At 37.2% G+C, this 22,345-nt stretch overlaps 1 protein-coding gene across 2 annotated transcripts in view; it reads left to right on the forward strand.

The window, feature by feature from the left end:
* SNX7 (sorting nexin 7) overlaps window positions 1-22,345 on the forward strand; it is a 630,080-nt gene that overhangs the window by 475,980 nt on the left and 131,755 nt on the right. For both annotated transcript variants that reach the window (XM_044085708.1, XM_044085709.1), the window contains one exon: window positions 1,999-2,151. In XM_044085708.1, the coding sequence (XP_043941643.1) occupies window positions 1,999-2,151 (153 nt within the window). The remainder of the gene's footprint in view (window positions 1-1,998; window positions 2,152-22,345) is intronic.

The raw sequence follows: 22,345 nt of genomic DNA on the forward strand, positions 1-22,345 counted from the left end.
AGGATTTTATATGGAAGCAAAGTTTTATACAGCTGCGGACAGTGTTTCACTAGAAAAAGAGTCTCAGGAGAAACATTTTAATGGCAGTCACTTTTGCTTAAAAAGAGAGGTTGAAGTTGCACCGTGACTTAAGTAGGAGTTTCAGATTCTTAAGTAATGGCTTGATGTCCACCTTCAACAGCATCCCAAATCCCTTGTCAGATGCTTTCTTATATAGACGACTCTTTTATCTCCATGCCCAAATTTTAGAGTGTAGCCAAGTTTTGCATACCTGCCTCATTCAAGGGTTAAAGGGTCAAGTTTTGCATACCTATCTCATTCAGGAGTTAGAGGATAGCTTTATACCTGTCAGCCTTAAGCCAGGATAACTTTCCAAGTCTGTCTGGATGATGGAAGATCCCAGATAGTTGTACAGTGGGGTTTACCTATCCAGATCACTCCATTGTACATAAATCAGAAGGTCTCATAGGAAAGAAGCTCAATCCCACATCTGATCCCTTCTTGTCTAAGCTGGCGTGGGGATCTCTGCAGAAAAAAAGAGAGCAGTGAACAATGTGCACCCTTGCCCTGTGATTCTCAACAAACTAAGGGTAGGAGATGATTATCAGCAGTCTGCAAAGTTCAGCTTCCATTGTAGGCAGATCCTATTTTAGACCGTCTTTTGTCTTAGAGCTCTCAGGTCACTTTCTGCACCAGAAAGCATAAGAACTCTTGTCCAGTCAAGAAGAAACTATTTCCATCACTGTTCTTAATGATGACCTATCCTTCCTCCATACAAAGGACTGTAATTCCTCCAGAGCATTGTGTTATGCATCAGTGAACAGAAATATTATCTGTGTTAGTCCAGTGGAATCGGTCTAACTGGCAGACTTTAATAAGTGGGATCCTTCTGACTGGTGAAAGATGGAGCAGACATGGATTTATAGCTTGTAAGAGGTTCCAGACTTCCTGTATAGCAGTTGTATTCAACTGGAGTCTTCAAATTGTTATTGTTTTATCTGTCCTAACAATACAAGCTATTGTTAAGTATTCTGTACATCTCCACTACCCTCATCATATGATCTGAAGACTTGATCTGCACCTTTTTACATTTCAGCACGTAACCATTAAGTTTATTCTTTAAGTTAGAGTGAGTTAACATCAATTGCAGTTCTTCTGGTTCCTTCTCTGTGGCTCATCACAGGCCCTGGTGAGAAAAAAAAATATTCAGATTTACCCACCTGGGATGCATAAAAGCTAATAAGTTAAGTCATTTTCTGATGGCATTGTCTTTTTTGATGAATATAGCATCTGTCTTCAGCACAACAAAACTTCCTTCCAGTCTCCTTTCTGCAACCCTTGGCTTTTGACATAATGCCTCCTTTGATATTTGCATAGTTTCTGCTTTTTTCACAGCATAAACAGTTTTCCAGTGTGTCACAACACGAACATGACCTTTAAGATCCTTTCTTTGACACAGATTTTTCATAGAAATATTCTGTTCGACTGGAGATTTGAACTTGGAACCTCATCGTCCTTGTTCCTGCTGTCAGAGCTGTCAAATATTTGATATGAAAAGTATGCATGTTTCATGTAATGCTGGACGAGTGATGAGTTCTGGCTGCCATACTCCTGCCTTCTGCATTTTCTTTTTGTTATGCTTGGCCCAGAACTGGAGCTGTATATTACAATGGTACATTGGGGTATTTGATTGTGGGGTTAGCATCCTGAAAAAAAAAATTTATTTTCAAGTAGTCTTATTCCCTCCAATATAAATCCTCCTTGTTTCCGCAACTGGAGCTCTTCTCACAAATTTGTCATTATGGCAAGTACCCATAGCATTCCCTTTCTGTGAAAGGGAAGAGGAGATTGTGTTTGCTATGTAAAATGTATCATTCAGTCTGTATACTTTTTTATATTCTTTCAGTACCTCATACTTGATTTATTCAGCACATATGTTTATTATTTAGTGAGATTGTTTAGAAACCTAAGGTACTTTGTGTCTTTTTTTTATGTTAGGTCACTGAAGAAATTGGAAGACTTGAAGATAAACTTGAATGTGCCAATAGTGCCCTAAAAGCTGACTGGGAAAGGTGGAACCGCAACAAGAAGAATGACGTTAAATCTGCTTTTCTTGAAATGGCTGACAAAAATATTACTTACTATGAAAAGGTGAGACCCTTACTTCTATATTCAGTGTGTAAGATACAGTGGATATAAAAAGTGTACACACCCCTGTTTAAAATGCTAGGTTTTTGTGACATGTAAAAATGAGACCACATTAAATCCTTTCAAAACTTTCCCCACCTTTAATGTGATCTATAAACTGTACAATTCAATTGAAAAACAAACAAATCTGTTATGGGGAAAAAAAAATAAATAAAGAACGTACAATAAGCTGGTTGCATAACTGCGCACACCCTTAAACTAATACTTTGTTGAAGCACCCTTTGATTTAATTACAACGTTCAGTCTTCTTGGGTACACACCCGCCATCAATTAAAGAGACTCTGATTAACCCCAAATAAAGTTCAGCTGTCCTAGTAGGATTTTCCTGACATTTACTCAGTTACCTGCTACAGCAAAAGCCATGGTTCACAGAGAGCTTACAAAGCAATATAGGGATCTGATTGTTGAAAGGTATCAGTCAGGACAAGGGTACAAAAAAATTCCACAGCATTGGATATACCATGGAACACAGTGAAGACAGTCATCGAAAAGTGGAGAAAATATGGGGCAACACTGACATTGCAAAGAACTAGACATCCCTCCAAAATTGATGAAAAGACAAGATGAAAACTGGTCAGAGGGGCTGCCAAGAGACCTACAGCAACACTGAAGGAGCTGCAAAAATTTCTGGCAAATACTGGTCATGTACTACATGTGACAACAATCTCCCGTATTCTCCATATGTCTGGACTATGGGGTAGGGTTGCAAGACGGAAGCAATTTCTTACACAGAAAAACATCCAGGCCTGACTAAAATTTGCAAAACAGTGCATCAAGTCTCCCAAAAGCATGTGGGAAATGTGCTATGGTCTGATGTGACCAAGGTTGAACTTTTGGCCACAATTCCAAAAGGTACGTTTGGCGAAAAACAACACTTCACATCACCAAAAGAACACCATCTCTACAGTGAAGCATGGTGGTGGCACTATCATGCTTTGGAGTTGCTTTTCTTCAGCTGGAACTGGGGCTTTAGTCAAGGTGGAGAGAATTATGAACAATTCCAAAAACCAGTCACTTTTGGCCTAAAACCTTCAGGCGTATGCTAGAAAGATGGAGACGAATTTCACCTTTCAACATGACAATGACCCCAAGCATAAATCCAAATCATGAAAAGAATCGCTTTACCAGAAGAAAATTAAAGTTTTGGAATGGCCCAGCCAGAGCCCAGACCTAAATACAATAGAAAATATGTGGGGTGACCTGAAGAGGTCTGTGCACAAGCGATACCATCACAATGTGACAGATTTGGAGAGCTTTTGCAAGGAAGAGTGGGCAAATATTGCCAAGTCAAGTTTTGCCATGCTGATAAGACTCCTACCCAAAAAGACTGAATGCTGTAATTAAATCAAAAGGTGCTTCAACAAAGTATTAGTTTAAGGGTGTGCACATTTATGCAATCAGCTTATTGTAAGTTTTTTATTTTTTATATTTTTTCCCCTAACAGATTTGTTTGTTTTTCAATTAAATTGTACAGGTTATAGGGCATATTAAAGGTGTGAAAAGTTTTGAAATGATTTATTGTGGTTTCATTTTTTTATATCACAAAAACCTGGTATTTTAACAGGGGTGTGTACACTTTATATATCCACTGTATGCATCTGTTTGAGAAATCAGGAAGAATTGTATACAATTTCCTAAACTTCTCGTATCCTAGTTATCTAATTTCAGGCATGATTGCTTAGGTTATTGGCTTAGACTGTGGTTGCATCCTGTAAGCTGGCTGGATATTAAATGGTTAATAGGGCATGGCAAAAGGATCAGTTGCATCAGGTACAAAGTGTTATGGGATGCATTCGGCAGTTCACTCATGATTACATCTAAATGTTTAGAATAAATCCCAGTGTTGCATTTGTGGTCAAATCTGAAGGCACTGTAGGTTTCTGTGTGTGGCACAAACTGTAGCAGCTGCAGTTTAAAAGGAGAAAAAAGTTTTTGTTTTTTTTTTTTTTTGATATCCTCAACTTAAAGTTGAGAGTGGAAGCAGATTTTTGGGATGGCATCGGGTACAAACATACGTAGCTATACCTCCGATTATGAAAAATGTCCAGCTTTAGATCATTTAAAGGGACAAACATCTGCAGAGCCATGTGAATCTCTATTTTTTTGTGGTTTTGAAGTATTAGACAATATACATGTTCTGGGTGATACTTTCTCTTGTTTCATTTGCTTTGTGTAGATGTTTTGCAATGTGAAGCTCTGTTACTGGAATGAGACATTAGAAAACCAAGTGTTGTACTACTTGGATGTAGCTGAACTGGTCATAACAAGCATACAACCTTCAAAAAAAAAATGTTTGTTTTGCTTCATGGCATATGACATGTCGTCTTTTTAAGAGTCCCCTTCCACAGGCTTTTCATGGTGACATTTTAGTGAGTGTTGGACATTTGGTAGAAGTAGAAATTTTGTTTACTATTTCTTGGTAAGTGCTATGGAGCTTTTACATCTCTGTGCTCTTTTACTGAATCCAGAAAATAAATCTTATCTTGTGTCACACACAAATGAGAACAACTCTCAAACGTATTGTTTTCTGATAGATTCATACTAGAGTGCTGCCAGTATTGCTATATAGCTAGAATCTCAGCCTATTTTTTTTTTTTTACTTTTTCAATTTTCATTAAAGAAACAGCATGCAAACTTATAATTCCAACATACCAGTCATATAATTGAGTGATGTTTAGAATCTAAACAAGAGTTGAACTTTACTAAACACCATTGGTTTAATTATAATCAAACAGAATGCAGATTTAAATTCTATCTAAACCTAAATTCAACTATTTACACTATGTACAAGGAGCATCAGTCTTTAAAACTCAAAATTTAAAATATATTTCATTTACTCTTAACAATGTAGACAAAAGTATTTCATGCAGAAAAAAATGATAACATTGTGGAGTATTTTCCCTTATAATTTTATAAGAATATGGACAGTTTAGGCTAAATTTTAAAATAACTAGGTGTCTTAGTAGTTCTTATCACAATAACACTAATTTCATTTTCATAGCAATAATAGTTATAAGAACTCTGAAAAGGGAGGTACAATGCAGATTTGACAATTTTTAGTTATTTTGTAAGCAAATATTAAGAAATATGAACAAAGTGGTAATCTTTATCAATAAGCCTAGAATTGGAGCATTAAATTAATTTAAATGTTTAGTTAGTTGGACTTTGACCACAGTACCTGAACAAGTCATTAAATCCATATCTAAAAATATGTTAACATGTCACGATACAAAAATGTTGCCATTCAGCTTTTATTTCAAAATTATATCGTCAGCAGTGGATGTTATCCTTCTTGTATATTTTCTGAGTTCTTTGCAGAATAAGGAAAGCTTTCCATAGTAAAGGAGAAATCGTACTCCTGGCCAAATTTAATATCCTGACTTTATCTGTAATGTTTGGGTTAGCCTGATTTAAGTAGTTCTATTACGAATTAGGAATAACTGATTTATATGCTAATATAATTTTCTATGGTTGAGGTAAAATTTGAAGTCGCACTTTTTCATGTATTAATAGAGATTGTATATTTTTCAACATTGTTGGGTTGGTTTATTTATGTTTGATTCATATTTCCATATTTTTGTGATACAAACAGCTTAATGTTCTGTACCAGTAATCACTCTTCAGGATTTAGCTTATGCTTATAAACAATAATATCAATTGGTAAGCCTGTGGTTTCCTTCAGCCAGTTAAACCAGTAAGATAAACCACTTTGTCTCATTTCAAAAATTTTTATAATATTAAAAATATCTGTAAAAAATTTCAGAATAAGTGAAACTGGAAAATGGAATACATTAATCTCTTTGGATATTTATGTATGAATTTTTCATTGTAATATTTATATATTTAATGTTTTTAGAACATAAAGGTATACATAATTATATAATATTTGCAACAGTTTATATATATTATGTTTATATTTTGTTTTGATATTCTATAAATTTTATCATTGCATAAGGTCTTATGTAATATTTCCCATAAAAGTTTACCCATGATCTTTCATTTTCTAGATGTTTTTTGCCATGCCCCTTCTAACCATCTAGCATCATTCTATGGGAATTAAATCTATTCATACCACTGTACTAAGTATCCCCAGTATGAAAGTGACAGTCATCCAGTAGGCCAGTATTCAGGCAGCCATGAGGGTGCTTTGTTCCTCCACCTGTTGCTAACTCATTGCTGTCTCACCATGGATGTGAGCCCCCTTCTCCTTGGCAGTGTGAGTCTAGCTTATTCCCACAGCATGGAATACCTAGGAAGTATATCCTCCTGGTCCTGACGGTGGCTAGAACACCATGACTTGTCCTCCAGGTGAGCCTATGTTATTCCCACAGCCTATGGAGGTGTTTTCCTGCATCTTTAATGCCATTCTATCCCCTCCCCCGTGCTGCATCACTGCAGGATTTTCTGTTGCCCACCCCAATATGTGCTTGAGTGCACACACTCACTCACACACACACACACACTCACACACACACACTCACACACACACACTCACACACACACACACACACACACACACACACACACACACACACACACACACACACACCCTTCCTTTGAGCTGTATTCACCAGCATGCCCCACACACACACACACACACACACACACACACACACACACACACACACTGGCCTCTCTGCAAGCCTCTGAATGCACATGGAGTACTGGTCAACTAGGAATGACTGCTTTTTCCTCCTGTTATGGCAAACTAACAGTTGCAGTTTATTCCTATCTGCCTATGCTTGGTTGTTACAGCACCCAAGCCTCCAATTGATCTCGGATTTTGTGAAATAATACTAAGAGAGAATCACAAAACATTGAAAACTTCTCTCCCACTAAAAAAAGCTTATACCAGTAAGCCCCAGCTATAAAACCCAGATCAAGCATCATCTAAATTGAAGTACTGTTAAGGAAAGGTTTTTTAATAATGTAATGTGGAGGATTAGGGTTATCACACATGAGTGAGGGTATTAGTAATGTAATGTGTAGGATTAAGATTAGCACACGAGTGAGGGGTATACAGGGGGCATTTGTATGGTTTGGTATAAAATATTGATTATTCTTTGGCCAAGTGCTGTTCTGTTGACAGTGTTTGAAAGAATAGTTGGTCAGTGGTGGTGTGAGATTGCTGTAGTATTAGTAGATTGGGAAGTTTGCCCTTTTCCTGGTATTGTCCAATCTCAGAATTTGAATGTTTGTGGCAGAGGTCTCCCTGCAAAAAAAAAAAAAAAAAATTCTTAGAATTTTATAGTTTTTCCTTCTTGTGTGTTTGCAGTTTATGGTTCAATTGTTTTCCCTCTGTTAAAATGGTGCTGACCTAACACTCTGTCTGTTTTATATGTGCACAGTGATATAGGTATACAGTGATGTTTTTTTTCCTTAAACAAGAAACATCTTTATTAAATTATCATGTATAACATAGGCAATCATACATTTATATAAATGAAAACAAACCTTGTTGACATAATTTTAGTTGTAAACATTATATATCACAAACCACTATGACATAATTATAGTTGCAAACATAATACATCACTTATAATTTATCCAGTCATTGTCAGTCAGCCATTACATAGCGCATTCAAATCCTACCTTCTTTTAAACCTCGTCCCTCGTCTGCATGTATTGTTCCCACAATTGCCATTTATTCCAATGTAATTTGCTCCTACCCTTTTCTAAAAATCCCAATTCAAGTTGTTTTGTCTCTGTTACTATAGTCATCACTTATAAAGTTGGTTTAGACTTTGATTTCCATTTTCTGGTAAATATTTTTTTGGTAGCCCCAATAATTAGACTTGGCAAGGCCTTACTATGTCTAGGCAGTTCCGATTCTGTACATAGCTCAAAAAAATAATTTCCTTAGTTAAACCAATTTGCTCACCCAGTATCTCTGACAGAGCAGTCTACAGGGAATCTTTACAGTCTGCCAACTCATAGATATACGTAACTGTTGATATATATTGGTATACTATATGGTTTATTTTACCTTTAACTTTATCTCCATTTGCAGTTTACAGATATATGAAATAAAGACCCATAAATATCTGTCAAAGTGAACATTTTTCTAATTATCAGTTGTTTCCATTTCCCCAAAATGACTGTCACGTAATACAAGATGCCTGTAAGGGACAGATCAATATTTATGTAAATCCTCAGTTACTTACTTCTGTTAGGAAATTGTATTTGTCTTGCATTTATAAGGTCATTGCTGTACTGCTAAAGCTCTTGATATCAGTTGCAAAATATTTAAGTGTGTTGAGATAAAAACGAATAAATTTAAGAATACATATAGATATTGTCTGTTTTATATAACATTATATATATATATATATATATATATATATATATGTGTGTGTGTGTGTGTGTGTGTGTATGTATATCAGCTGGGGAAATAAGAAAGGTAAAAGTTTGCATATTTATTTACATGAAGTAAGAATTAGCCACATACATAATGTTGATAAATACCACGTCTCATTTCAAAGGGCCCTAGCCATACCTACCTTAGTCTTTCCTTATTTTGTTGATTCTTTTACTAACCTCCCTCACATAGAATCTACTCTGTTAGAAAGACATTACCAGGTGTTCCCAGTACATTAGTTAAAACAAATTTAACCATTCACATTTCTATGTTATTCTTTTTCCATAACATTGGCAATCGTTACATTAACTCACTAAACTGAAACTTTACTAAAATTACTTGAAAAGTCATCAGTATGAAAAATCTTTGTAATGTAGTTGCACACGTATGGTTATTTATCACATTGTAGATGTCAGTACTTATTAACAGATTAAATAGCTTAAAACAGTTGCTCATTAATTTCATACTTAACTGTCTTATATTCTACTGAACTTGAGCTAAACCAAAAAGTCAAAGGTGGCCAAGGAACAGAAACTTAAATTCCAATGCCAGAACTGTAAGAAAGTCTGTAACTGGAAGGAAAAATGAATCAAAACAGATGTACTATAATTATACTTTAGTGGTTTTATTTAAAACATCCCATGCTTTCGTCTAACAAAATGTAACACAAGAAACTATCAGGAAATCTCAAATATTTAAATACTTTGCAAAAATTAACACATGTACCTGAATCAACCAATTTGTTTTTTTGCTAAAAACTTGTGGTTCATGGATGTGGGGCTTACTGTTGCCAAACAGGCTCTTTCCATGTGGATTGCCAAGTGTATTATGTTACACCATCAGATGGCTTACTACCATTTAGAAAGTGCTGTGGTCAAAGGCCACTCTATAAGAGGTATGGCTGCTTCCTTTGCTTACATCGAATAGGTTATTTTGCCGACATCTGTGCTGCCACCATTGCTGTTTAGTGCATACCTTTCCAAGAATTATTGTCACATTTGTGACTCCAGGAGTATGATCCTTTCTCAGGACTCAGTCTCGTGAGCATTGATCCTTGAGTTGTCTTCCATTTCCTGCCACCTTCATACTCAATATTGGACCATTCCTGTGCCTCAAAGATAAAGAACAAAGGGGGCAGTGTAGGCACAACATCAGCTCCCACCATGGGTAGGTGTGTCCTGTGGTTGCCCCTGGTTGATTGGTTGCAGGCAGTGGCTAACAGTCTTGTTGCTGAAAACTGGCCCTTTCAATCACCTGTCATGAGAAGAGGAATTCAGGGCATAGGAATTTGCATAGACGTAGCTGTGCTGGTCAAACCAGTTTAGGAGATTCAAAGTTAGAGTCTATAACTCAAAGTAAAGACTTGGAGCATGTGCTTGATGTCTGTATTATATTGGACTTCGAGGTGTGGGAGTACACAGTACTGCCTTAAGCGAGCTCTGGGACTCGTACAGGACTGTCTGCACATTGCATGACCTTCGGTCAGCTTGCAGTTGTACATGGGTTTCCAGTCACTCGGCACCCTGCCTAGTCTTGTGAGTTCTTGCCATTTTGTAAACTGATAGTAGGAGGCAAAGTACGTCTGATACTTGGGCTCCTTTGAGGAGTCAAAAGTCACAGAAGCCATTTTCGCTCATATGGACAACAGTGAGTCCACATCTGAATGTCATCTTTATTGGAGAGGGTTTGGACTCATAGACATCTATGTGGTATGTCACACCTTTGACAGCCTAAACACTTCTTGCATTCCAGAGCATTTTCTGAAAAATAAACTTAAAAAGCATAAGATAAATAAATGTAAATATTTTGGGAACAATAAAAATATATTAAAACTGTGCAAATAGCTTGTTATCAGTAAGAAGTACTCTCTACACTGATAATAATTAGCACATTCATAGTGTTTCCATAAATACTGTAATATATTATAATCCACACAAACCCAAAGTTATATTTTTTAAAATGTTTACAAGTTATCATTTCTTGGAAACTGTACAACTTAGACATATATTGCTAGAACATTTTTGTTAACCAGACATAAGCTTTCACATGGCAACAAGGAATTCCTCTAGAAGTGCATGTTTATTGACATATTTACAGAAGTATCAAAATATGTTTAATTGTATAAATAGCAATATAAATAACACTGAGTTTCACTCGAGATATGCACCTTACAGTACAAATATTCATCGTCATGGTTTCACCTGATGTCATGCAACACATATGGAAATATTGTTTATTTTCATAATTACTAATAAACAGCTAGAAATATCTCGGGTAGAGTGTTATATAAATGGACATAGACAATTAATTTTCCTGTCTGCCACCCCAGTGTATTACACCAAATCCCTCAATAATATGTAGGGCTGTCAGTTATAAAAATATAAACAATAATTGACAAGCAGTGATTAATTTCTGTACTGCAATACTGCAAGACCTCTTAGATTAACAAGTCCTTCAAATTTCTAGTACTGTCTATTATTAGCTGGTAAATCACTTAGTTAAAGAAACCAGATCCAAAAAGGGTCTGAACGCCATAAGGAGATATGGGTGTGAACTGGAAATATACAAAATGGCGCTATAGTCTTGAATGACGTACGCTATGAAGAGCAGCATGTATTGGCCTTGAGCATCCATTCCATCTCTTCAGTAGTGAAGGAGCCTAAAGGGCACTGGTTAAAAATGCTGTACAGAGAACCTGGTGGAACACTGACTCTGTGCCTTTAACAGTCATGATGGCAAGTGGCATTTAGAAGTCCATGCGTGATTGGATATAGTTGACGTCTAATCATACTCATGCTCATTCCGCAATCTCTTTTGTCTGTTATGGGTCTTTGAGGGCATAAGACTTTGCCACCCTGCTATGTATCAAACAGCCCAAAACTCTGCATGGCTGTGATAGGAGATTGTATTCCTCAACCATTTTGCTGCTTAGGGCACTCGGCTATTCATATCACTTTTCTGAATTCCAGTCCCATCTTATAGACACAATGGTGAAAAAGCTTGATGACCTTATGGAGAATGTCAAAGGTTACAAAGGTGGCTACCATTTAGTCTAGTCTACCTTTGTGGATAGGACTGCAGGCTCAGGCATGTACATGATGCTGTGTCAAGAGATTATCCTCCGTTAAGGAAGAACTCGGAAACAATATGTTAATTACTGGCTTCATGAAAGTAGTTTTCTTCTTTCAGTTGCTTAAGATTGACAATTTTTCTTGTGGGGAATTAGCCTTTCACCTCTATGTATGCACCTCACCCTGCAGTCATCGCAAATAGGTACAAAGGCCTTGAAAAATAGGTTCATCTGGCCAAAGGTTTGGCTACATAAATAGCATAAATTTTACATAAATATGTTTCCAATAGGACTGTAGGATATTACTCAGAAGTACAAGTTTAAAAACTGAGAGTGACATGTCGGTATATCTTTACTGTGAGATGACAGTACTGCAGAAGAGTGACATGTCGGTATATCTTTACTGTGAGATGACAGTACTGCAGAAAACATTTCCTTCTTTCTCTTTTGAATCATTCTGCTGCACAAAACACACAGCTCTAAGTTTGTGATGTGTAGGAAAAAGGAAGGCACATCTGAGACCGATTACTATCTAATCCTTAGTTTCCCATTTTGTCTTCTTTATTACGCCATGTGTTTCTTTCATAAACTTTCTAGTAAAGTGTACTAAGTGCTAAAACAGTGTCACGTGCTACTCTGTTCATTCTAGTTGTCACTTTGTGTCTGTTAACCATATTTTCAACAAACTGTCTGCATCTACATTACTACATCTTAAGATGAAAGCTTTCCATATGCACCAAATGCAAAACACAAAATATGCCATTCCTGACTGTTCTGAAACTGACAAACTTTGCAGATAGCTTAATGGTTAGGGTCAACAGTTAGGTACAATAACCCTGTGTTTCTAAAGGTTGGCCAAACAGTCCACTTATGCTGTGCTGATAATGTCATAAGAAGACTGAAACATGCATGTCCCAGCTAGTAGGATTTGGCTTTACTGGCCTGAATTTGTCCATTAATCCACTTAAAAAGAAATAAGTCATGGGCATTTAGAATCACAATACAGCTGAAACACCTGATCTCCTTAAAGAGGTCATTTCTATTTATCCATAAATCCTCTTTTACAAGAGGTTTTAAGGAATCACACAGTGAAAACTCTAGCTTGGCTAGGTTTTTCTTGTTGTTTTTTTTCCAATTGGATTGGCTGTGTGTCCTATTTACTCTCTTATTTAGTAGTTAGGCATTTTTGCAGACACCTTAATGGTTAGGGACAACAGCTGGGTACAGCAACCCGGGTCTATATTATGTTATCGAATGGTGATTTTATCGAAAAGTTAATAGTCAACCCCTAAATATCGAACCCTGATTACAAAGAATGCTAATTAGAATGAATAACAGTTTTTGAAAAAGAATAGTTGGCCAACTTCAGGATGATGACGTGTGACATACAAGCAAACTGCCGTCAGAGTCATTTGAATATATATGTGAAAAAAATCATATATTTAAATGGTTTACATATTTCTTATGCATGTAGCTGTAAATGTGCATGATGTGTTACTAAAAAGAAATGGTAGATGTTGACATCATGCTTTTAACAAAGTGCTGAGTCAGTTGATATAAATTGCACTATGTTTACTGATGTATTATGTGTTATAGCACTGTCTAACGCAAACTATGGCTGCCAATTCACACCCAAGTCCAGGTGTTGTAGGTAGTATCTACAAGACAGTTATGTCTCAAAAAAATAAACCAATGTTGTGTATTGATGGATATCTTTATAACATGAAGAAAGTACTGGTGCTGTAGATTCAAATTATTGTTCAAATGCAAAGGTAGAGCAGTGACAGAAAAGGAAGTTGACATTGAAATATTATTGAAATCTGTAAGACAAAATCACACTTCAGATGTTACTGAGCTTGAAAAATATAAAGCATGTCATGTACTGAAAGAAATTGCTCGGGTGTCCAGAAGTACACCTGCTGTTAGTAGATTTGTAGCCTCAACTTCCGTAGAAACAACTGTAACTTTGCCATCAAGACGGTCAAAGCTTCAACAAGTAAGTCATGTTAGGAAACAAAAGATGTTGACACACAAGTCTGTAGGCAGTACATTAGGTAGTGTAGATGCTACAAAGTTTTCACTTAAAGCAGCCCACTTTATACAGTAGAGAATGGTAGATTTGCAGAATATCGTGCACGTTATTGTATTCAGTACTAAGGACAGCTTAAAAAATTTGTGTCAAAGTACCACCTGGTTTATGGATGGTATATTTCTGACAAAGGGACGACTTTGTTGACAATTGTATTCTGTACATGGTTTGATATCTTTTGGTGGAAACTGTAAAAGTGTGCCTTTAGTGTTCTGCTTGATGTCCAAAAAGTCTTTCAAGGCGTACAACTATTTATGGGAATGTTTATTTTCTCTTTTAGAGTCAGTAAACTATGAGCCAACAGTAAAGTTTATTATAACAGACTTTGAGATGGCGTCCATCAAAAGTGTAAAGCATAACTTTGCTGAAGTGATTAGTAAAGGTTGCTTATTCCACTTTGCCCGGACTGTATGGCACAAAGTGCAATCAGTAGGTTTAGCAACACTTTATGGACATTCTTCAACTTTTCAGATAGCAGTTAAAAAGTTGATTGCACTGTCATTTGTTTCCGAAAATGAAGTTGTTTCTGCTTTCCACCCACTTTCTGACACATTCCCTGTCGATGGTAAAGAACTTCTTGCATACTTCTCGGAAATGTATGTTTTAGGGTGACCGAGGAAACAGCACACAAGAAATGCAGGTCCCAATAGATTTCCTCCCATGTTTCCAATCTCATTCTGGAACATTTCAGCTTTAAATGAGTTATGTTTGCCTCGTCCCCAGAACTATGTAGAGAGATTGCACAAGTGATTGAGGTGTTTACTGGGAAGACAAATCTGTGACATTCCTGCAGTTCTAGATGTGCTGTTACGAGAGCAAAGCAGAGTAAATGAGGTGAAGATGCAGTTAGTCAGGATATCCTCCATCTCCTAAAAAATGGAAAACTGTGGAGAGATATTCCCATATGCAATCAGTGTGTGACAGAAGGGAAGCATATTCAACTATTGAGTTTATAACTGCTGTAGCCATGCTGTTAAAAATGTAGTCTCCTGTATCTACAGAAAATCGTACAATCTATTTCATGTATATTCTTTTTTCCTTTGTGAATGTTTGCAATAGTTTGTATTTGACACTATCTGGAGTAGTCTAATTGAATTATGCAGACAAGTATTAATTTAAATACATATAGTTTAATAGGAATAAAACATTTGCAAAGCATGAGATAGCTTAGATTTCCGTTTATATTTTAGAAGTGTAAAGGAGTACAGAATGCTGAATTAAGCAGTTAAATATTACTTTTTTCCATTCTTATTTTTGATTGGTAGCAGTGCACCATTTGAATAACTAGTTACCATGAGTTGCAGTTGAAGTGATGTACTGCTTCTTTTACGTTTCATGAATAAAGAATGACACACAGGCTCGGATTGTGAAGCAGGCCAAGTGTAAAATTTCAACATTTTCATTTTCGTTATTTTTACTGTTCGACTTTATGCCAGTTCGATATTTAAGGGTCGACTATTACGTTTTCGATAAATTTACCATTAAATAATGTAATATAGACCCCACCAATGCAGTGTTTCTAAAGGTTGGCCAAACAGTCCATTTATGCTGTGTTGATGATGTTATAAGGAGACTGAAATATGCATGTCCACAGCTAGTATGCTTTGGATTTATTGGCCTGAATTTGTCCATTAATTGACTTAAGATATAAGTCATGGGAATTGAGAATCGCCATATAGCTGAAACACCTGGTGTCCTTAAAGGGGCCATTTGCATTTATCTCATAATCCTCTTTTACAAGTGGTTTTAAGGAATCACACAGTGAAAACTAGTTTGGCTAGGTTTTTCTTGTTGTTTTTCCAAACAGACAAACTTCTGACTGAAGTCTAAGATGTTCAGTTCAGACTACCTCCTATTACTAAGAAGCATTAGGGTAGTTTCTAAATCTTGTCTTACACTTCAGAATATATTCGGTTTATCTCACCAAATTTGTTTGGCACCATAGTACAGTATTTGTAAAAAGCTATGAGGTGGTCATGTAATTCATCCTGTAATCCTAGGTTTATTTCCTTCATTTTTCACTTGCATACTGTATGTATGTATGCATGTGTGTGTGTAAGTAAACCTTTAAAAACATATAGCCATCTCTGTGTACTTCAGATACACATATCAGAAGAATCACTCCTGCTTGCATGCTTATACTTGGTCAAATTAATAAAAATAGAAGAGGAAACAAGATCAGAAAAAAACAGTTTCATAGTTAGTCACAGATTAGTAACTGAAACTTAGCAATTGCTAAACAAGTAAATGAATGAAAAATGGCCATATCTTTTGAGTTGTCTACACTTTAGATTAAATTTATATGAAATAACACCACATTCAGTTCTTTAACCTTGTGGTTTTGGTTGTGTATGACATAAGAATTTCAGTTTTGCCTTCATTTTGATTACATAATATTTCTTGCCTAATGTGTTTGGTTAATATTTCCTTGTCACTGCAGTCCTCAAGCTAGATGCCAAGAAAAGTGTGGCAATCCTTTTAGGAACAAGACTGTGTAATGCAGATTAGATAGAAAATCCCAGAGTTTTTAAAATACATAATGTTGCACAGAATCTAACAGTCATTTGTGCAGCCTAATTAATGATGATGTATTGTGTACCAATAATACGCATGCAATTCTTTAAAAAATTACTTTGCAGTGATGGAGTGAGCGAGTGACTGAATAAGTCATCAGTTAATTTAAATAATCCGCATTTATGACCAAAAGTCTGGACTGCTGAAAAAGTGTTGGAAATTGTCCCTTAGGTGTATGTGAACATAGCTTTGCTCAGCTTTGTTCCACTCTCTACTTGTCTGATGTACTGTTATAATAGATGCAACGGTTTCAGTGTTGAATATTACATAGCTGACAAAACCGTGCCTTCTCTAGAAGAAAGCTGCATGGAAGCATGGAAGGACTGTATTTCTGATTTGCTAATGTTGCTGTACATGTCTTCTATTAATATCTGTAGACTGTATTAGAATTAAAGCTTACTTTATCTTACTCTGTACTTTGCTTTAGTTTTGTATTTAACCTGTTTGGGAATGGCAAGAGAAGAGAGGGGCAGAGATGAAGTAGCAAATCCCTTGAGAGAATCATTTGGGAGGTCATAGAGAAGGAGGAGAAACAACACCACATGAATGTGGCAAGGAAGCCAGAAAGGTGTAAATCTAGGAAGAGTGTCCTAGCAGTTTAGGTAGTGGAAGCGGGTAGTACTAGACTGAGCAGTACAGATACAAAGGGCCGTATTTCCTGAATTTGACAAGTAAAGTAGAGCAAGTCAAGTATCCCAGGTGAAAGTGGCATTAGTCAACAGTAACCACACCACTGCCTGCAACATGTTTATGTGAATATAGGAATACAAGGAAGTAGGGCATGCCAGGCTAGGGAAAAGGATTAAAGATGGATTCAGGGACTTGGAGTCAAGTCATGGAAATGAAAATGGTATGGAAATGGGTCAAGATTTCAGTACTAAAGGTTCTTGGTAAGGGCTTAAGTGCTTGAAGAAAATGAGTAAAGAAGAGAAAGCCATTGCAGCTGCATGGGAATGTGAAGCAAGTTAATTTAAAGGGTAACACATGCAAGAGTTGCAAAGAAGGGGATGGGAAAATGGCAGAAGCAGAGTATAAGGAGGCCAGTAGAAGGGCAGAAAAGATCCAGACTGAAAGAGAGTTAGCAAATAATGTCAAGAAGGGGAGCATGGGCTTTTTTAGGTATGCAACAGAAATGAAAAATATAGGGACAGACCTAGCCAAGGTAAGGAAAGATTAGAGAGGGTGGGGAGATATGACAGAATATTGGGGGAAAACAGAGTTATGGAATGAATGAATACTTTGGTTCATTCATAATGAAGCTAAGCAAGAGGCTGCACCCTTGCTAGGAATGAGGTAGCTCACACTGAGGAAGTAGTAGACAGACAAAAGAATATAGATGGAGGAGGTGAAGATGGAACTTGTTGCTCTTATGTGGATGTCATACAGAAGGAATACACATCTTGAAGACCATTGGCCATTGACCAATACAGAAGTCCTGAAGGACTGAAGGACAGCATTTGATACCCTTGTTAGAAGTGGGTAGCAATGGACGGCCACGGTGGTGCATCGGTTAGCATTGTCGTCTCACAGCAAGAGGTTCTCCAGTTCGATCCTTGGCTGGGGTGCCTTCTGTGCGGAGTCTGCATGTCCTCCCTGTGGTCGTGTGGGTTTCCTCTGGGTGCTCCGGTTTCCTCCCACATCCAAAAGACATGCTGTAGGCAGATTGGACTCTCTAAATTGACCGTAGGCATGAGTGCGTGCGTGTGTGCCCCTTACATGGAAGATTGGGCACTGGGCTGACAGCTCTAAATTGACCCTAGGCATGAGTGCGTGCATGTGTGTGCCTTCCATGGAAGATTGGGCACTGGGCTGGCAGCTCGACACCGTAAAACACTACTGCCAATCATGAGTGGACAGGTGATCCACTGTGGCGACCCCTAACCGGGAAAAGCTGAACGTAGAAGTTAGAAGTGGGTAGCAGGAAAAATGTGGGGAATTGCAAGTCTGCTAACAGTGCTATAGAAATGTCAAGTGGGATCCAGCGAAAAAAGGTTGGTTGCCTTCTTGGAGAACAACAATCTCTAGAACAGCAGTCGTCAGCAGAGGCTTATAACCTGAAGGAGTTATTGGGCAGAACTGGCATTGTCTTACAAATGGTTTACAGGACAGTTTGAGAAAGAATACTCGAATATGTGGCCTGCCTGAACCTCAACCTTTGAATCTGTCTCACATGGTTGGCTGCTAGGAATATTTGAGGTGTTAGGATGGGACAGAAATTGGACTGGTGCAAAGTTATAAAGTGGGACTCCAGTGGGTTTGGTGAGAAGGATGTTGTCATGACAACACAATGAGTTGTGTTGTACCAAGGAGGAGTATGTCCTCGGTCAGTTGCTGTTTAATGTCAGTTTTATTTTTAAGTGTTTATTTCCCAGGTATTATTTCATAACCAAAAATAAAGCATAGGGGCTATAGAATACTAATATACAAACACTTTTAGAAATGTGCAAGATCATCATAAACAGATGCACACTAAGTATGATGTACATTAATGACAGTCCTCAACAACAGGAGAAGAAAACCAGCAAGATTTTAATGATGCCAAAAACAAATTGTTTCGTAAAGTAGTATTCATAAGTTAAATGCTGATGCTAAATGATTTTTACCAAGAAAAATGGTTATATAAAATACAAGTTCATAAAGTGTTTCTCCAGATCCACAAAGTCCATTATAACAACTGCAAATGTAAATGCATAAACTATAAGTCCCAATTTTGAATATAGCAAAACTTAGACAATGAGGTTCAACCTGATAAAACAGGGCCACAGCCCACTGCTGAAAGAAGTATAGTGTGTCCCTTTCATTATCCCAAATCAAAGGACATACAGTGTTTAGAAAATACTAAGCTACATAAAACTCTGATTGTAGATGCATCATAGCTGTCAGAGTACAACAAAATTCAGAAATTAATATTAAAAAAATTGCCTGCTTTCTCCACCAATTACAGACCAAGTTGCATAAACTGCTTTCAGAATCCTTCAGAACTCTGTTCAGCTGGGACTGAACACAAACCAAATAGAAGCTTATTTGTACATGTAGTAAAAACTAGACCCATAGAAGAAAACCAGTTGTTCAAAACAGTCAAAAAAGATGCAGCAGCCATAGGGAACACAAAAGGGTAATAGGTATAACTCCATGGTTTGACCTACCATATAGTCTGACATTTGATACAAAACTGGGAAACATGACTATAAAGAAAACTAAGGTAACTCTGGGATTTATCAACCAAGCTTCCAGATTGAAGTCTGATGGACCATGCAAAATGGAAAGAAGCAGTCCTTGCAGGAAATGTGAAGAAAGGGAAAAAACAATCAGTCCAAGACACTGTGTACCCAAGGCTGAAATTACCAATAATACGTTTGACTAATAAATGTCACAGCCCCAAAATAAGGCAAATGACACCCAAGATGTAAAACCGAGTAACAGACACATAAACATAATGAAAGTGCAAATGCAAAAATGAAAAGTAAGGCCGAGTGGAGTTTTTGTCATAGGCAACCAGCTGCTTCCATCTTCAACTTTCTTTTCATTGTGTGTTTTTTGTTTTGTTTCAGATGTATCTGAGGGAACAGAGAAAATAATCAACCTCTTCTCTGAAAACAAAAAGTTGAATACAGCACTTGAGGAATGGGGCATCTAAAGAAGGATCTGGAAAAGGTAGATAGAATATTAGTAGCTGAGGTTTAGTACCGACAGTAGAGCCAGAACAACATTGGTGTGAAATATCAGTGATGGAACTGATGGCACCAATCAGGTAGAAGACCTGGGTGCTGTTCACACATATGAAGTAGGCAGCCAAGAACAGCGTGAGGTGACATTAACAGCCGAAACACTGAATGCTTGAGTGTTTCCTCAGCAGATAGACAACAAAAGCAAAGATGTGATGCTAACAGTTTTTCCATGCCCTGTTTGGGCCACACCTTGAGTACTGTGTGTAGTTCTGGAGGCCATACAAGAAGGACATCATAATTATGGAAAAAGTCCAGAACAAACCAACCTGAAAGATGCATGAAGAAAGAAACAAGGGACCAGACCAGCTGGAATTCTTCTCCTCAGAGACCATGTGAAATTGAATGGGGAAAAGTAAGCTGTGGGTGCAGAATGCTGTGTCAGGGAGATATGAAGGAGTTATTCTGAAGAGGAAATATGGAGGCTGGAGGATGAGGGGCATCTGCAGCAAGTTGTGGGGACTGATTACTCTATGGATCAGGGAAAGTTCTTCTTCATAGAGAGGCTTGTGAACCCAAAGAGTGGGTGAATGGTACAAGTGTTGGAGAGATTTCCAAGAGGCATTCAAGGGAGTATGGGGTAAATGGAGAAGGAGTGATTGATGGACATAGTAAAGATGGAGGGGAGGTAAGTTAAGTGCATTTAAGCAGCAAACTATATGGGCCTGTTTTCTGCACCTGCTGTCAACCATATGTATAGTAATGTAATCAAGGCTAAAGGTTGAAGAGACTTTTATAGACGGTTTAGTACAAAATCAATGATTCCATCGTTGACAGCAGAAACATCAACCAAACCTAACTCTGTCACTGAAAAATGTAGTGAAGAGCAATTAAATACAAACAATAATACACAAGAAAACATATTAACCATGTACAATAATACAATTATCCCCACAAAACAAAAAGAAAAACTCTAGAGATCATCAGAAATGGATGAGTACATTGGATCTTTTTTGGTAGTTGCTTAATAGTGTACATCTTTTGAAAAATTGGAAGAGACTAAGCTTTCCCTCACTTGCTTGAGCATTTTTATAGTTTCATATTTTTCACAGTTGAATACTAGGCTTACTGCCCTAAAGGGCCATTTTAAGCATAGTCAATAACTCAAGGCGAGAATCAAACTGTGCACCGTTTGCCTGTGACACAAAGACTTTAAGCATTATGCTAATCTGGCTAAACCCCTTGGGTTTCACTCCGTACCTTTATGCCTGAGGCTAACAGTTTTGAGCAAGTTAACAATGACCATCTTGATAAAACCAAAATAGCAAGGGGAGCATGTGTGTAAGAGTTGGCATGCTGTGGCTGACTTTTTGTAGGACCAGTCCCAGAATTCCTAAACCCCCCAACAACAACCAACGTGCACAGGAATGAATAAATTACATTTTCAGACTCGATGTAGAGAATGCCAAGAAAATGTCAGCGTAATTTTCTGTAATTGAAGCATAACTGCACTGCATCCTAGAGATGGGAGGAATTTAGCAAAGAAGAGGTATCCTCATAAAAGAAACACCCAAATGGCAGTTATCCTAGCAAGGAAAGGTAAAGATATAAGTTACCATGCATTAATTTTCTTTCCAGAGCCATCATTAAGTGGGTACATAATCAGACGGGGATGTGCTAATAATACCCCCAGGTGTTAGTGGTGCTCCCTTCACTGCAATACAAAATGAACCACTGCGTCCCAACAGGAATGTAGCTAATATTAAGTGTCAGAAATACAGTTTGGTTCATGTTGCTATTCAGACTTGTGATTTTCTCAAAACTTAATATGTAATCAGCCAATTGAAGAGTATCATCTTGATTAGACAAACAAATGGCACAGCTTTCAGTGAACTATGCTGATGAGATTACCTTGTTTTCACTTAGTAGAACCACACAGTTTTTATGATGTTGCCTAATGAATGTACTTGATGTATTCACTGCTAGGGTGAATAATATGGGCATCCTAGAGGATACATTTTTCTGAAATGAAAACTGAAAAGCAGTTGGTATTGGTAATCACTTGAGCTGTAGGTTTTGAAAGAGGCGCTTTCAGGATGAAATGAAAGGGCCAGAAATCCCATAACTATTTAAAGTGTCAAATTGGAAATTCCAGTCAAGTGAAATGAAAAACAACAGAGCCGGTGGATTTAGACATAGTCATTTGTTAAACGTTAAAAAATAGACATAACTAATGTAATAATATAATAATAATTTTGTTGTAAGAGTTGACCCAGTGGTCATTGATCTGGGTGAACATGTAGACAGTAGCCTTACCTTTGACCACCACATGGCCACAGTGGTGATGAAATCCTTTTATTTTGTGCAACTTATAAGTAAAA

This window comes from Protopterus annectens, chromosome 10.part0, assembly GCF_019279795.1.
Source record: "Protopterus annectens isolate FY-2018-M chromosome 10.part0, PAN1.0, whole genome shotgun sequence".
NCBI classification, from domain to species: Eukaryota; Metazoa; Chordata; order Ceratodontiformes; family Protopteridae; genus Protopterus; species Protopterus annectens.